Source organism: Varanus komodoensis, unplaced genomic scaffold (genome assembly GCF_004798865.1).
Source record: "Varanus komodoensis strain SLA01 unplaced genomic scaffold, ASM479886v1 scaffold78, whole genome shotgun sequence".
NCBI lineage: Eukaryota > Metazoa > Chordata > Lepidosauria > Squamata > Varanidae > Varanus > Varanus komodoensis.
This window is the reverse complement of record NW_025336455.1, coordinates 1223891-1241404: the sequence shown is the minus strand read 5'-3', so window position 1 is coordinate 1241404 and position 17514 is coordinate 1223891. Positions and strand designations below refer to the sequence as shown.

The following is a 17514-nucleotide window of genomic DNA, read 5'->3' as shown; positions in this document are numbered from 1 at the left end:
CAAGCAAGCTGAGCTTCAGCAACACCAGAGCATGTGCGTGCCCTTTCGGGGGGTGGGGGCAGGGAGAGCGGGGGCAGTGGAGGGGGCTTGTTAAACACCAAGGTTAAAGCAAGACCTGGACGTTCCTTGCAGCATGGACCCCCGCCCCGGATAACCAGAGCCAAGCTCACGGCAGGGCTCTCCCCACGTGGTCCCGCTCCGTCCTCCTGGATCATTCTGGGGTGCTCCTGCTCCTGCTCCAGGGGACTCTTTTCCTGCTTGCATGAACAGCTGGGAATGGTCTTTAGTGGCTCGTAGGCATGTGAGGGGATGCCACGTGGAGGAGGGCCGGGACCTTCTCTTCCCTGCAGTGGAGGGCAGGATGCGTTCCAAGGGGCAAAGCTCAAGGTACCAGGCTTCAGGGTGGATGTCAGGGGCTGCTTCCTAGGATATGGGATGGGCTTCCGAGGGAGTGGGTGGAGGCCCCATCAGTGAGGGTGCTCAAGCAAAGATGGGACAACGCATGAGAGCGGAACCGGCTGGAGCCACGGGTCAGACTAGATGGCCCAGGAGGCCCCTTCTGACTCACTTTGCTTCTACGTCTTCCCTGGCAAGCTCCTCCGTGTTGCCTGCTGCCTCGCGCCTGTTCTCTGCTTGCTCGCAGTGGGTTGCTGTGGACTGTGGAAGGTGGAGAGCCCCACCTGCTGTGGGAGGAGTGCCATGCCGGGACTCTCGGTCCCGTCTAACATCCTACCCACCCTGGCCCCGACCAGGAGGCGAAGAGGGAGCTGTGGGTCAGCCAAGGACAGGAGAATCGTGGTGCCTGTCAAGGATCAGGGCAGCTGGAAACACCGGGCCTCAAGGAGAAGCTGAGGGCGACGCGCCGACGCAGCCTGCTCGCAGGCACAGTGCGACAGCTGAGCTGCGAAGTGAAGCCCGGACCAAGCCCAACGGAGCAGGTCGAGGCAGACCGTCTCCCGGGAGCGAGAGGTCCGCTGGGATGGGGCCGGCAGCCTGGGAGGGCGGGAGGAGAATCAAGCAGCGCAGCTGCACTGGGCCGAGGATCGCTCTCTTTCTGGCAACTGACAGACCTCACCTGGGCGCTTCAGGGGCAAGGTCTTGGAGGTGCCGCCCAGACTCAAGGCAGCCAACCTCCCTACTCCTGAGGAGTCAGGTTTTCTGGGCTTTGACGGGCACGCTCCGCTGACAGGGTGTGTGGACGGCTGTGCTTCCTGAGGCCAGGAGACAGCTGGACCGCCCTCATGCCCACTCCAAATTCTGCAGACAGGGCAGCGCTGCAGACAAGTCAGCCCCCGCCCCCCAGCCCTCCATGGCCATCAAGCCTGGTGCAACCTCCTCTGGGAGGGAGGGGTGCCGGGGGGGGGGGGTGTTCTTCAGGCATCAAGCAGCAGAATAGCATGCATCAGCACTGGTAGCTAAGCGAGGTGCAGCTCTTGACCAAGGTCTTATCACAGAAGCAGGGGGACAATTTGTGAAGGGAATTAAACCACCGAAACGGGGAAGCACCGTTGCTCCGTGAGAAGGCCTACGCTTTGCCTGGGCCAAGACCCAGTTCCAGTCTCTGGGTGAGCCTAGGGCAGCGAGGCTTGGAACGCATTTTCCCCCAAATCCTTGGCGAACCGCTGCCAGCTGGAATATACTGGCTTTCTCCAACCCAGTGCCTTCCAGATTTGTTTGACTTCAGTTCTCATCACATCTAGCCAACCATTAGCCATGCTAGCTAGCGATGATGGGGCTTGCAGTCCAACAAATCTAGAAGGTGCTGGGTTGGAGAAGGCAAGAGCAAACCAAGCTATTTAGCACAAGATTCCAACTCCACATAAAGCAGTTTCTCATTTTCAGGAGGAACGGGCTCTTCCCTTACAGACCCTTGCCCAAGTCTAGGCCAGGAGATGGGCCTTGCCAGCACCTGGCACAAATGCCAGCAGGGGGTCTGCCCCCACCGGCTGCAGGAGCTGGAGGCCTGAACAGGCGAAGGACCAACTCAGTGGTGAATCCACCCATCAAATGAGAGGAGTGCCCATCCTTCTCAACAGAAGCTGGGGAAGGAGAAGGCAGAGGCTGGGCTGTAGAGCCTACCAGAATCCCAAAGCCTCAGTACAAAAATTGTGTGCATTTTGAATAGACCGCAATCAATCTCAGTGCACAGCTCCAACATGGCACCTTCAGAGCAGAAAAGATCGGTCTCCAATTAATATCAACACTAAAAACAACCTTCCCCAGCCTGGTGTCCTCCAGATTGGACTACAACTCGCACCATTCCCAGCCCAAGTGGCCATTAGCCATGTTGGCTGGGGCTGATGGGAAGAAAAAGCGCATCTGAAACTGTTTCTCCAAGTTGCACTCTTTGTGCATTTGCGGCTTTCAGACAATCAAAGTTGCTAGACTTCAACGTGAGTCTCATCACAGATGCTTCAGGGAATCCAGCCAATTAGGATTTTAGGGTGCTGAACTACTACATGTGCTACAGGGGCCAAAGGCAGAGCTCAGAGCCATGCTTCTCCAACAGCAGCCCTACGTCCAGCCTCTACCCACTGGAGGGCACTGTCTATCCAAGGGAGGAGAGATACCGCTCCCTGTGGAGGGGAACAGAAGCATCTTCGATTGATGGGTTTGTTTGCACAGAGCCCCTAAATCCAAGCAAAGGCAACACCCTGCGAGGGCTTTGTCCCCACTCCCTACAGAAATGCGTCCTGTGGAAGCCCAGCCCATAGGCCTCCAGCAAAGCTTGAAGAAAAGTCTGCAGTCCCCAATCTGCTCTATCAGTGAACCACTCCGGAAGTGTGACGTATTTACTTACAGGCTTACATTTATATTCCACTTTTTTCCCTTCCAATGAGCTCAAGATGGCTGACACAGCCCTCCTCCTCCTCAGTTTTATCCTCACAACCCCCTTGGGCTGCACGGGGATGGACCCTGGAGCACCACGCCACACCTTCCAAAGACAAGCAAAGGCTACATCTGCCCAGCCACCGCCTGCAGGGGATGCTTCTCGTCTCCCCCTCGAGGGCATTACTGGAGGGTGGCCCGTGCGTTGGACAAGCAAGCCAGGATCAGAACCACATGTGCCACTGCTCCACCGTGAGCCAGCCCAAACGTTTTACCCAAGGCACAGACCTGGGGCGCCCCCTGCTCATCAGTAAATCCGCTGCAGCAATGAGAGCAGGTGATCTTTCTTGAATGCAAGGCAGAAGGGACACATGCCTTGCTTTGAAGCAGGGCCCGTTTGGAAGCCCCCCCCCCCCCGCCCCCGGAGCATGGCTTCGCTTCCAGCAAGGCCGCCCCAGCATGAGCAACTTCTGGAATGTATGGAGCTGCACGTTTTGCACTGACCGCCGACAAAAACCCAGCGCCGCTCTAATGCCCCTCCCAGGCAGGCCAGGGCGGCTGGTGCTTGCCCTTTGCCGGTTCAGCAGCTGTGACCTCCAGGACCCCCCCCCCCGCTGCCCCCCCTGGAGAGGCCGAGCGGATGCTGCGTGAGGCAGCTGCTCCGGCGGTCGGCTCGGCAAAGCCGCTCTCCTGCCAGCCACGAGAAGGGCAGAGGCGGCAGAGGCGAGGTGCCACAGATGTTCTCGCAACGCTTGCGATCCCGAGGTGACCGACTTCAGTGGGGCCCGGCACCAGCTGACCATCGCTAGGCCAGTAGCCAAACTCAGATGGAAGCGGCCAGCCAGGTTCGGCTCGACCGACCGTCCGTGCACAGCCAGAGCTGCTGAGCCGGGGAACGCGCCGTCATTCTTGTCCCGCAGCCTCAGCAGGCCAGGCGTGCCGGATCGCCCTTCACGCCCAGGAGCTGTGGCCACGCGGCTTTGCCTCGAGGGCACCGGGGCCCCTGCAGGCAGAAGAGGCCGGGCTCGGAGCTGCCCGAGCGCCCCCGGTGCCAGGCCGCCCGCTGCACGAGGCACTGGGCCAGGAGGCACCCTGGTCCCTTCAGGTGGCCCGGCAGGGGGCTGTTGCTCCCTCAAACACCTCTTCCCACTCTGCACGGAAGAAGCAGGGCACCCTCCCTGTTACCCACATGGCAGCAACCCCCCCCCCGTCTCCCCAACTGCAAACCCCTCTTCAAAACCAGCCGTTTTTGTGAAGCTGTTTTCCAGCCCGGATTCCAAAGTCACGGGAGCCTACGTACGGATCTGGGCCACATTCATCGCTATTTCTCATTCTCCCTTTCTGTTGCCGCCCACCCTGTTGAAACGCACGGAAGCAGCTCCTTGGGGGCAGAGACCTATTGCTGTCGGTGCTTTTGTTCTGCAAAGCACCAGGCTCCGGGATGGAATACGCATCAGCTGGGCCCGCTGGCCGGCCTGGGAGCCTGTGCGGAAGCTAAGCAGGTGTGGCCCTGATCCGTTCCATGGACGGGGAACTCACATGGCGACAGAATATGTTTAAAAAGGGAAAAAAGGTGGAGCAGCCTCAGACTGACAGGGACGTGTGTACCTGTGGATCATGTTAGAAAAGAAATGGAAAGGCTTCTCTGAACTGTCCCCTCCCCACCAGCAAATAAAGTCCTCCAGAAATGTGTGGGACGGCTTCTGCCACTCTCCTGCCTTGCCCCTTCTGCTCCGGCTTTAGAGAGCCCTGAGCCCCTCCCTCTGTTTTGAACCTTGTTTCTCCCCCAACCCCAAAGGCCAGCATGGGGTGGGAGCCATGCCAAAAGCACGGAGCTTCCACCCAGAGGCCTGCTCTGAGCGAGCCTCGTTTCCGGGCCTCGTCCAGGCACATATTTCTCACGCAAGGAACAAACAGGTGGATCCATCCTTCGGAGTGGAAAAGAACGGTGTGTTTGTTTTAGCTTGGAAAGGAAGAATTAATCAATTTAAAATTAAGCCTAAACATTTGCCAAGCCGAGTGACCTTCCTGCCCTGGGAAACGGGTTCGTACTTTTAACGGAGCCGCGAGACTCGTCCTGTCAGTCATCGGTGGCGCGCTGGCAGCTCCGCGAGACGCAGCCCAGATGCTGCCAACAGTTGGAGGGGCGGCTTGGAGAGCAGCATCCCGAGCAAGCCGGAGGCGGCGGATGATCGGGAGTGACCGGGGTCACTTCCGGAGAGCACCACATGGCCGCTCGCCACGCAAAGCCACCCCCCCCCCTTCCCATGCTTGTGCGCAACGCCCCCTGCGCCCACAGACACAGGCAGCCCGCTCGGGGCAGCGATATCGAGGCAGAATGCCTCCCTGCACCAGCTGCTGGGGAACACGGGCGGCAGGGTGCTGCGGCACTCCTCCCCTGCTCGTGGGCTCACCGGAGCAAAAGCAGGCCGGCCGCCGTGCGGACAGACGGGTGGACAGGACGGGCGCTGGGTCAGATCCAGCACAACTCTTTTGTTGTTCTTGCCCAAAACGTCCTTTGAATGCCAAGCTCTCGGCCTGGGGAGGCGCTGGCAATGCAAAGGCAGGTGGGAAGAGGGAATCGCTGCATCTCGTGTCTGCTCCCTTCCCCAACTCAGCCCCTCTCTGGCCAAGGCAAGGAGTGGGAACGGAGGGAGGCAGGGGGTCGCTGGAAGGGGGATAATCGAGAGGCACAGCTGAAGGCGCTGGCACGGCTCCAAGGGGCAGGAGGGCTTGCATTCCAGTGGGAGGATTTCATGGATTCCCCTCCCTTCCATGGCCTCGGAGGGCTCCCAGGAACATGGTTTGGACAGGGGCTTTTCAGCGGCTGGCCGACGGGTTTTAAAAGGTCTCGTGTCTTAGAGTGGGCCACAGGAGTGCCCCCTTGGCCCTGAAGCTGACCGGGTGATTTTGGCCGGTCACTGACTCTTAGGCTAACCTACCTCACAAAGCTGCCATGGAGATAAACTGCAGGGACGGGGGACCTTGCAAGCTGCCTGGGTTCCTCGCAAGAGGGGAAAAGCAGGCTATCAATGCAACCCCCGCTCCCCACTGTCTCCCCGCCCCATTTGCATGGGCTGAGCAGGGCTGTCAAGGTCAGGACACCACAGAAGGCATCCCTTCATAAGAGACAACTTGATGACGCGTTAACAACAACAGGAAGTCCCCTCACCAATTTTTGACTCTCTTTTTCAAAATGGTTTAAAAAACTCAAGCTAGTCAAAGCTTAGCCACTGAAATAAACTTGTAGAAACCTCTGGAAACTTTTCTTTAAAAAAGAAAAAAAGTAGGCATCCTCTCTGCTGTACAAATAAACACCGTCACAGATTCTGGTGGTTTCAGGAAAGTGTGTCATTAAGAACCTGATGGAAGAGCTGACAAGAGGATGAAGTCCTGTGAAATGACCATTTATAAATGTAAAAAGCTGAAGACAAAGTTGAGCCAAAGCTGCACCGACAGCTGCGAAAGATCTCTGAGGAAGGACGAACATTCATTCAAATTAAGCTATATTTCCCTATACATCTGGGACACGGACCATGAGTCAATGTGGAAAGAACACGACAACTGTGTCTGGATGGGCGTGACAGGCAAGCCGCCAGGCTAAGTTGATGGGGAGCGGAAGATAAAGGAATGCCAGCCTTACCAAATTGCCTTATTTCTCTGCGAACAGCATTGCTGGTGTCGCAAACGAATGACAGGCGCCAGATGCAGGGGCTTTTAGACACTGTCCCGCCGTGAGAGCCGAGGGAGCAAAATGCACGTCTTTTCCTGGTAGCAGCAAGGGCTTCTGGGGCAGTTCGCAGGCTTCAAAGAGGCCGTGCGGCTGCGTTTGATCTGCGGGGATGAGCAGCTGCTCCCAAGAGGGTGGCAGGCCAGGCACCGCCCCCCAGGAAAGGGCACTGAGGCAGCATGGGCGCGACTTCCCTGGCCGCCTGGGGGCACCTGGCCCCAGCCCAGCGCCCTCCGCAAGTGCGAAGGACAGGAGTCGCCGCCCGAGGCCACCGCTCCCGGACGGGAAGAAGCCTGGCCGCAGCGCTGCCGTGGCAAGGAGTCGCCTCTTCCAGGCCATGGACAGGGAGGCGAGGCACGCCAAGTGCGTGGCTTCTACTCCACGTGCCCGAGGGGCTCCGTGGGGGCCAACAAACACGGGCCGTTCCTGGCAAGGACTGAACAGCCCCATTCGGTCGCAATCTTCCGGATAACCACGTGAGAGCAGAGGGCCAGCCCCGTGCCGGAGCCCTCCGGCCCTCGCACAGGGCTCCATGAAAGACGGGCACTTGGCTTTGCTCCCTTCTCACCCCCGCTCAAGGATCAGGAGAGGCGAGGGGCACTGAGCCCCCCATGCCTGGCCTCCGCCTCCCCCCAGCCCTGTTGCTGGTCCCACAGAGCACCCGCCAGAAGCCCTTCCTGGCTTGTTCACTTCTTCGCCTTCCATTCATTGGGGACGCCTGCAGCTCACAGTGAAATACGGTGCGCGCCTGCCAGCGAGGGGGTGGGGTCTGCACCGAGAAGAAGCTCCCCCGGAGGGAGTTGGAGAGGCGCGTCCCGCTGGGAAGGGGGTCAAGCCACGTGAGTGGGGGGTCTGATGTTCCCATTGGCCTTTGGGGGGAAAAGTGCACATCTGGGGTAGAAATGCAGGGTTTTCATGGGGAGTCGGGGAGAAAGAGCCTCCTGTTTGGGAAGCTGGAGCGGGACAACAAAGCCACCAGGAGAACTTCAAAGGCAATGGACTTCACATGTTCACCCCTCCCTACTCACCTGTATGGAGTCTGCACAATTGTTAGGTTAAAGAAGTACAGATTCGCTGATGGCCTTTCCAACTACTTTGCAAATGGTTCGCATTTGCCAGAATACCGATTCCTGAAGCACATGTTGCGTATCTGTCCATTTTGTACATGCGCCAACGTGTGGTTGGCAGCTGAGCTCACCTGTTGGGAGTTATATGCCTTTATCAACCTGATTCGTAGCTAGCTCGCTTTTTTTTCTTTTCGAAATGAACGCAAAGCGGCTTCCGCCATTCTCCATCTTCTGCTGGACTTTTCACTCTGCACGGGGGGCACGCCAACACTGGGCAGGAGGGGCCAACAGGTATGTCCGTTGTTCCGGCCCCAGCAAGCTATTCCTCCCGCTTGCCATCACGCAGCAGAGAGGCAGGCAAGTCACGTTTTTGGGAGGGGTCCGCGGCGCCAAGGCAGAGACTCTGCTTTGCACGCAAAGACCCTCCATCCCAGGCCACAGCACCTCTGGGCAGGACACAGGAACGCGGCCATGCGGAGCCACTGCTGCTGCGCGAGGCGGGGAAGGGTCTGACCGAGGCAGCTGCCGAAGTTTTACGGTGCAACTGGGCGGGTGAGGCGCTTCACTCCCCCAAAGGAAGCCCGAGGAGGGCTTCCTGCGCCCCCTCCAGCACCTAATGGGGAGGGGGGAGTACAGAGGAGGAGTGGCCCAAGATTAACACCAAATACCCTGTCAACTAAATAACCCATAATTGCTTCCCCAGGTTTGGAAGTGACAGTTTTATTTTTAATAGGATCAATTCAAAAATCTACTACTCCATTAACCAAAATTAAAAAAAGAAAATCCCATTATTCTTAAGTATTTTCATCTGCATTTAAAGATGGTTGTTAACCCCTGAGTCCTGGTTTTATTTTGTTTTCATTAGTTCCTCCAAAGTAGAGCTCAATTACAGTAGCTGCTCCCTGGAGGGCGAAGAACCTAAATCCCCCCATAGCCTCCTCGGAGGGCTGCATCTAGGGCAGCAAGTGCGGCCAAGGCCCACTCTCACGCACAGCCAACGCCCCACGTTGCCTCGGTCGCTTCCTTTCTTCTAGGAGCAGCACGGAGTATGTCCTCTGCCTCTCTGGGACGGAGGCCCGTTTCTTGCGCCCGACGGTCTCCGATAACAGCCCTGAGTGATATGCCTTTGGGTACCTGAAAAGTGCAGTCGCGCCCCGACAGAAACGGGGTGAGCACCAAGGGCAGGAACCCCAGACAGGACTGGGGACAACTGCTGCACCCCACCCTTTCCCCATGGTGCAGTCAGCCTCCCTCGGAGGAGAGGTGAGCTAGCCAGCTGTGAGCCGCTAGCCTGGAGAGATGGCCCTGATCCCTCCGGACTTCACGCACACTTGGAATGCCGCCAGACTAGTGCTGCCGTGAGGGTTCACTGACGAACCAGCCAGGGCAAAATCCAACTTACACCCAAGGTCTAGCCCAAGCTTCCCCAACCTGGCACCCGCCCAATGAGCTGGACTGCAGTGCCCATCGTTCCCGACCACTGTGTGCAGCGGGGGGTCCAGCCCAACTCATCTGGAGGCCACCAAACTGAAGAAAGCTGGCCCAGGATGTTTCTCTGTAACAGTCAATCTATTCTGTGCTGACCGAGTTGTTTCTGCCTTGCTCAGTTCATTGCTAGATTTTATACGGCACGCTCTCCCCCACCCCAAAGGATGCATTTGGACAAGCCAATGGTTATGGGGAGCCGCTCTGAGGGCAGCGCTGAAATAAGCTCCACGGAGGGAAGGGCTGGGATCCCCCCACTGGGCCTTCGGGCTGCGTAGCCGTGCTTACCACCTTAAAGCGTGCAAGAAGAGGAACAATCCCAAAACCCAGCACACACGCAGGGCAGATAATGGGAGGAGAAGGGGGCCGGAGAAAACACCGAAAATCTGCGGCATTGGGGTCGTTTGGACATTGATGCTGGAAGCTGCGGCTGGGCATGATCTGGGTATTGCAGCCCGAGACACAGGGCTCCAGAGACTTCTTGTGCGTCCCCGGAGGGGAATGCCTGGACCTAGGAAGACCCAAGGGCAAAGATTCGCACCACTCCTGCCAACACACGAAGGGCAGGGAGTCAGTTCCCCTGACTGGTGGCCATGGCAGTGGTTTTCGGCCTCCCGCACGGACGTGAGAGCATCCGTCCTGTCCATCCACAGGAAAAGAATCAGGAATCAGGAAATTCCTGTAATCAGGAAAAGAAATTGCACGTCCTCAGGCTAGCGGGTCGAGGGGGAGGGGGGAGCAGCCGTTCTCCAAGCCACCTACTTCGAAGGGCTCCACCACCTGCAACCGCAGCTCGCCCACGGCGAGCGGTGTGAGGTCGAAAGCTGCCTCCCGCCACTGACGGCCGGGCCCTGGGGGCCGCAGCCGTCGTGGTGGTGGGGTGCCTCCACGCTATCAGAGGGGAGGCGGGGAGCTGGGGCAGGGACGTGTCAGCAGAGAGCAGATCCATCAGAGGAACAAAGGCGAAGCGGCTCGAAGATCCCACTCCTGCTTCCTACGGAAGCCGGGGCTCGGCCGCCCATTAAGTAAGTCAAGCCGAGCACCCAGATGTCAGCTCCAGCTGAAAAAGGAGATTGAGCAGTATAAAGTGTCTTTCATTCCAGCAGGGAGGAGGAGAGCGCACTGAGCACTTGAGAGATTAATCCACAGCTTTGCCGAGAGAACAGCTACAATATTTTTATTATTATTATTTTTATTATTAAGAAGTCTCCAATGACTAGCTAAGAGAAAATGGATTATGTTAGGCCGGATGTCAGGACTTCTCAGAAACAAAGCAAGGTTGCGTGTCTCACACCATCATCATTAAAAAGATTAAAAAGTACTTCCTATAGGGGAAAAAAAACTTTAAAAAAACCCCACAGCCACTGTTTTCTCCTTGTCTGTAACATTTCCAGTCCCAGCAGACAAATTTCACTTTAATGAGATGTCAGTGTTGGAGAATGGTTTTAACATCCCTTCAAAAAAAAATCTTATTCCTAAACCTTTACAAAACATGTCAAGATTATTAAAACAAAATTTAACACAGACAAAAGATATATATATTAAATTACACCAAAAAAGTCCTAAAAACCAGCCTTTTTGCAGAATCCATGACATGAGCATTTTCCTAATGTGATGGAAAAGGATTTCTAAGTTATCTGCTTAAACACAAGGTTTCTGTTTACTTCTCGCTTCCTTATCAAAGGAACTGGGGAGTGGGGGTGCTGGGGAGAGACTGTCAGCGGCATCAGCCCCATTTCAGTGCCCTTTCAGAGCAGAGTCTGAGGGGGGAGCCCCCAGGAGGGGGACATGGAAAGCAAACCCCACGGAGGGCAAACCTGCCTCTAGTTTTTGCCTGGGCCACGAGAGCTGTGGGAGATTTGGGGAGGCAACTTCCTAAGGCCGTGCCGGGGTGTGGGGCGGGGCGGGGGGCTGGCCCCGGCATCCAGCCAAGCTCTCCCTGGGCCCAGCACAGGCCCCCCCACCCACAAATGCTTCCCCTCTGCTTCGCCCGCTCTCCTGCATCTTCCCACCTCCGCGCTTGGTGCGGCGCTTGGGCTGCCGCCTCGGCGAAATATAGATCGCCACGTCCGCGTGATGCATGGCATGCCGGAATCACGCACCCTCAGCAGTTGCTGGCTAACGGGGACCCCGAGATCCAGCCCTCCTGCTCATAAATCCCTCTGTGATTTAATAGGTCTACCCCCTCCCCGTGCTGAACCTCTGCACCAGGATTCCAGTTTTCCCTTGCAATAGCGAAGTGTCAGTAACACAGAGCTGTGTTGTAACTCCTTTGTGTGTGTGTGTGGGGGGGGGGGGGAGCGCAGGCCCTGAGCACTGTCCTCACCCTTTTCAGCTTGGCTGTGATGTGGCGCATCCCTTGGCTTGGTTCAGGACGCCCGGCAAATGACTACTGGTTGTGTTTTGGAGGGGGATTTTGTCCCGGAGTCTCTCTGCACAACCCCAAGGCCTCCTTGCCACATTCCTTCCCCCAAGGCAAAAGCTTGGGACTGGGTTGTTTACAGAATCAGAGAGAGGGAAGGGGCTCCAAAGATCATCCAGCCTGCCCCCCCCCCCCAATCTGTACAGGGTCTGCAATGCAGGGTGCCGGACAACATCCTCCCCGGGACCCTGTTTAGCTGCTTCATTTAACACTTGGGGTGGCTGAATACCCCCACCCCCCAGCTTTGAGTGAGCTGCTCAGAACCGCTGTTTCATTCCATCCAGCTTTCGGGGTGGGATAAGTCCCCCCAGCCTTCCACTGATGATGAGCCATTACAGTCCGTTCCTGCTCTTATTATATGAAATTGATTTTGGCATGTTTGGCTGTTTTTATGAACTTTTTTTGTAAGCCACTTAGGAGTTTATTCTATAGAGAAGTGGCGTGATTCTAAAGACAAATGCACAAGAATCACAGAGCCACAGATCTGCCCAATTCCCATATGAGACATTTCTCAGGCTGCGACGGCGGAAAGCTCGAGTTTGTTTTGGTCAAATCCCCACACCAAAAATAGCCTCCAGCCAGTCAGTCAAGGACGAAAATGGCGCTTGCAGAATGGCGGCCGCCACTCCAGCACCGCACCTTGCCAAAAGCTGCGTCATCACACGCAGCTCACCGTGGCGAGGATGGAGACGGCCCCTGGAGGCACGGCAAAGACCTGTCCATTCCCTCCATCTGCCTTTAATAGCAGCTCTTTGTGCTGCATCAGGAACCAAGGCTGGAATTCTTCCAGTTTTTAAAATTGACTTGGCAAATGGTACATGAGGCTACTCAGGGTCTCCCCACTCCCGGATGGAAGCCCTGCTGGGTAGGAAGCATCTTAACCAGAAATTTTAGGCAGCGTTCCCCAGGAACGGCAAGTCACTCCTGAAGCGCCCTCCCATGAACCAAAGTATGTGGGGCTAAATTAGGAAAATTCCCAGCTGATTCGCCTGGGTCTCTCTATGAATTTCAACACCCACAGAATCTTTCTGGATCAGCTGTTCAGATTACAGATGGGACAGCCATGGATGCTCAAGCTTGCAGAAATACTCTGAGCTTTCCTTCAAAGCTCAGTTCCGTTTGCTCCCTATTCTTGCTTGTAACGTTTTCTTCTGGTTTGTTCAAATAAGCGGGGGGAGGACATGCTGTTCGCCCCATTGTCTAAAGTGATGTACACTTTAGAGCTCTGCATTTCTAAGAGTGCACACTTTTAAAATGAGCCAAACTTTAAGATGCACACATTAAGAAAAGCGGGCCTTTGGAAATGTGGGATTCAAATAGTACATTTTTAAAGTTGCGACTGTCTTAATGTGTGCATTTTTCAATGTGCCCATTTTGCTGACACAGAGTCACACTGAGGAATTGGTGAACTTGTCTGGATAGCATGTGCTCTCTCCACTTAAAAGATGGGCTTCCCTTGTACGCACCCAGGCAAGTCTTAAGGTTTTCAGAGGCTCTGCTCCAAAGAGCACACCTTGTGAGGTGAGGCAGGGCAGCCACCAAGGAGACGACCTCCCCAGCCTCGCTTATGGAAGAACAGCCCTGAGGAGGCGACCCTGCCGCCATCTTTGTGCTCCTTCCAGCACCACATGGAGGCTGGTGAACTAATCTGTGTAGCCCGCGCCTATTTTAAAACCTGGGATTGTTGTGAAGTTGTTGTTGTGGCTGTTTTGTGGAATGCATGCTGTTAAGTTGCCCGAGAGTTATGGAGAGCCATTAAATTGTTGTTAATAAAACCAAAACTAGCATCCCTACCCATAACGGAATATGCTGCTAGGATATGGTGAACAAGATATACACATTTCTTGATTGTCTGACATTAAGCTGGTGAATTTAGCTGAAAGACAACAGCAAGCTGGAAGAGCAGCTCTGACAGCTGTGGTTGGTTTAGCCATTTCAGAAATCGCCCGTTCAATTCCCAGGCTGAGAAAGCCAAGAGCCTGGTGGATCAGAATAATCCCTTTCCCCCTTTCTGAACAATAAACCGTGTGTTTGTGTGTGTGTGTGTCTTTTCAATTGAACACCTCATACTGGGAGAAACTGTCACCTTTGTTCAGCATCCTCTCAAAGGCATCTCCACTGAGGTGTCACAAGACATAAATGCAATTGGTTTATCAACCAGTTAAAAGCCAGATATTTAATCAGCTAGAAGATCTTTAATCAAGATGAGCCCACGAGGAATGTCAGGTCTCGCCGCCAAGTGTCAACTTACAAATGCACTTTTAGCTGCGCAGACCCAGCGAGGCCCAGCAAGACGAGCAGATGCTTTTTGCTCCTGCAAAGCCTCGTGACCTACAAGGTTCCAGGTGTGCTGAAGAGAAAACCGACAAGCACCTCCCTTCCTGTACAAGCCGCCTCGGTTCAGAATAAGCACAGCAGCTCCAGCAGATGTCCATTCCTTGGAGAGCGTGGGACTGTGAGTCTGGTTCGCAGCCTATTTTGACAAGCCTAGCCTGAAATGTCCCACGGGCAGAAGATTCTTTCTGTCTCTCCAGAGACTGTGACACTTTTGAGCAGAGCTCAGTATCAAAATGCTTATGCCTGCCTTCTGCATAAATTCTCTCCCCTCCCTCTCCCTGCCGCCTCTCACTGCACCCCCTAATCCTCCAGCACCCTTTATGTTCAGCTTCTTCTCTTTGCAGCGGAAGGAGGGCTAGGACCCTCTGCTTGCGCTGCGGTTCCCCAGCCAGGATCCTGGGATACGCACCCAGGCAGTCAAGTCGCTCTTAACTGCTAGGCTGCTTTTAGCAAGCCCTGCACCCTGCGAGGAGCAGAGTAACTTTAAAACTGCAAGCCATGAACAGCAGCAACAAAAGCAGAGCCGACAGCAAGCAGCAGTTCAGGGCGCTGGTTTTTTGGTTTGCTTTGTTTAGTCACGAAGTGGTGTCTGACCCATCGCGACCCCCTGGACAACACTCCTCCAGGCCTTCCCGTCCTCCACCAGCCCCCAGAGTCCACCCAGCCCCACAGCCACCTCCCCAGTGACCCCCTCCAGCCCCCTCATCCTCTGCCGCCCCCTTCTCCTTTTGCCGTCCATCGTTCCCAGGAGTCCTTCCTTCTCATTAGGTGGCCAAAGGATTTGGGCTTCATTCTCATTCTCTTGCCTTCTAAAGACTTTAGATTTGATTTCTTCGCAGCCCAGGGGACTCTCAGGAGTAGTTCAGGGAGAGCAGGCACCAGTCCCACTGCCGCCACCCACCTGCAAAGGACACGGGGAGGAGGGCCTTGCAGAGAGTGGCAGACGGCCCTGCTCCACGTGCCAGTGGCTGCTCGCGGTGGTGCCAGGCATCCCTCTCCCGGCCACCATGGTTGCTTATGCCACTTGCTATGCACGGACAAAATTACAGAAATGTGCAGGTTGGGAGCGGGCTGCTGTTACACACCATGAGCAGCAGGTTGGTGCAAAGGAGAGGTGCCCCTTTCAAAATGCAAGAACATGTAAGGCCCCATCTGAATCAGGCCCAAGGTCCAGCCAGCCCAGCACTCCGCACACGTGGCGGCCAGCCAGCAGGATGGGTGCCGGGCCTCCGCCTGCCCAGCTCCTCAGATCCTGGTACAGGCAGGCAGGCCTCCTCTGGGGAAGGAGGGAGCCGTGGCCAGCAAGGCTGGTGGCCACTGACCATCTCTACTTCCATGAACCTGTCCAATCATTTTTAAAGCCGTCTGGATTGGCAGTCAGCACCACTTTCTGTGGCAGCAAATCCCATCATTTCACCGTACGATGAAGAAGTGCTTCCTCTCGTCTGTCTTAAACCCCCCCCCCCCCAAAATCAGCTTCATGGGGTGACCCTTCCACGTTCCAGCATTATGGAAGAGGAAGAAACAAGTCTCCTTCGCAACTTTCTTCACACCAGGTGTTATTTTAAGCACCTCTCCGTGTCTCCCTTTGCTTGCCTTTTCACTCGCCTCTGTACTTTTCCCAGCACAATAATGTCCTATTTCAGGCAAGGCGACCAGAACTGAGTAGTCCAAGTCCGGCCACAGCCAGGATTCATATATTCTGCAGCAGATGTAAGAGGTGGCAGCACTCATTCTGGCTCCATGGGTCCTCCAGGATTTCACCTAATCCAGCCAGGTTCACCTCACGATCCCCAGAACCACTGCCGGGGGGGGGTACCCCAAACCCTGAAGGGGGGAGTGTTCCTCCCACATCCTTCGCTCGCCTTTGAGCCCTGAACTGCAGCCCAGGACTCCACCACCTTCCTTGCCTTGGCTAAATCTTGCTTGAACAGGGGAAAAAATCAAAGTTATTAGAATAATAATGAAAACTTATTTTAATACCTTCAGCAATTTCATAATGGGTTTTGCAGTAACAAAATATTTAACTTTAATGAAGTAAATATGCATCTCATACTCAATTTTCACATTATTGCTTCAGCTGCCTCAATAAAAGCACAAATTAAAACTTGAGAGGAGGAGGAGGACGCCACCGTCTCCGTTCAGTTCCTTCCACTGCCAGTGTCTGGCTTGCCATGGGAGGGACGGAAATAGTCCAGCTACGCCATCACAGCATAAGACAAACTGACATTTTAAGCAATGCGGTATCAACATTTCAGAAAGCAAATTACACAACTCACACCCCTAATTCCCCTGAGGGAGCTTAAAATGGAATTGGGACGGTGCCAGCAAAAAGGAGACCAACTGGCAAAGAAAAGCACCAAAGAAAGCACAACTCTGCCGAGTTCCAGTGAGCCGAGGGCCAACGATGGGAAAAGTCTGCCTGCCTGATATGCCGCTTGGGAAAGGAAGGGGCGGAAGCAATCCAGTGCCACCTCACCTGCGGCTTCTGGGGAAGAGGCACCGCAACGCCACGACTCCAACATGCCGTTCCTATCAATGCCGAAGAGGATGGAGGAGAAAGATGGGGGTCACTGATTCCACGCACAGAGCGGTGTCAAAAGAGCATGCGCAGTTTTTGGACGAAGTGGGGCTCGGACATTCCTCTCAGTGGGAGGAAGCCGTTGGGCGGCGGGACAGAGCAGAGCAAGCTGGATTCAGGCCTCGTGCCCCGGCGTCCTCCCGGTACCAGCCAAGGTGGTCCCTGGCACACCAAGCAGGGCAGGATTGGCATGTGGAGAACATGAGCGTTTCACCTGCAGGAGCAGCTCAAGCGGCCACAACTGCGGGGACTCTTTGCACCAGGCTGCTCAAACGTGGACAGGAGTGTTGTGTTCGGGCCCCTGGAGGTCTGGGCTTTGCACGCTGCTTTGGCTCTCGCAAAAGGGGCTCCTCAGAGGAGGGAAACAGGACCAGAGACAGCCCTGGGGACTGACTTGGGTTCAGAAGGCAACCCAGCCAGGGACCCCTGGCAACACCCCGGGGGGAGGGCGGCTCATAAGATGCGTGCTTCCAGGCCTGCTCCCTCGCGGCGTCCCACATGCCACCCATGCACGGCTCCCTGCGCTTTTCCGAGTGGGTGAGCGCGGCGATAGCGCCACTGTGACTCCGACACGGACGCACCCTGGGGCCGGCTGCACTCCGGCCATCCGTCTGCTCTGCTGCATCCACTGTTCAGAAAACCGGGGAGCTCAGCCTGACCTTTCAGGGCACGTCCCCTGCATTCCATTCTCTCCCGAATGGCAAGAGCCAGTTGAGCCAATACAGACCAGCCTGCGCCAACCTGCTGCCCCCCGGATGTGCTGGAGATCCTTTGGGGATGATGGGAACTGTAATCCAACATACCTGGCAAGCACCAGTTTGGGGAATGCCAGTGCAGACGCTGCTCCCATCTGTTTGCCACCCAAAGAGCCAAATCATGGACACTGGTTCACATTATCTCACGAGGGTTCGGCCCTGATGGATTTCTTAAGATGGAGCTCAGAGAAGCCCACATGCTTCCTGTGCCACTGATGAAACCCCGGTGGTCCCACTCCCCCACAATGCAATGTAAAAAGCGAGAGAGAGAGAGAGAGAGAGAGAGAGAGAGAGAGAGAGAGAGAGAG

General features: G+C 55.7%; 1 protein-coding gene across 1 annotated transcript in view; it reads right to left on the bottom strand.

Moving 5' to 3' along the window:
* Window positions 1-9819: 9819 nt before the first annotated feature.
* Window positions 9820-17514, bottom strand: part of LOC123035247 (zinc finger CCCH domain-containing protein 3-like) — a 95090-nt gene continuing 87395 nt past the window's right edge. The window contains exon 6 of the mRNA XM_044453234.1: window positions 9820-10002. Within this exon, the coding sequence (XP_044309169.1) occupies window positions 9820-10002 (183 nt within the window). The remainder of the gene's footprint in view (window positions 10003-17514) is intronic.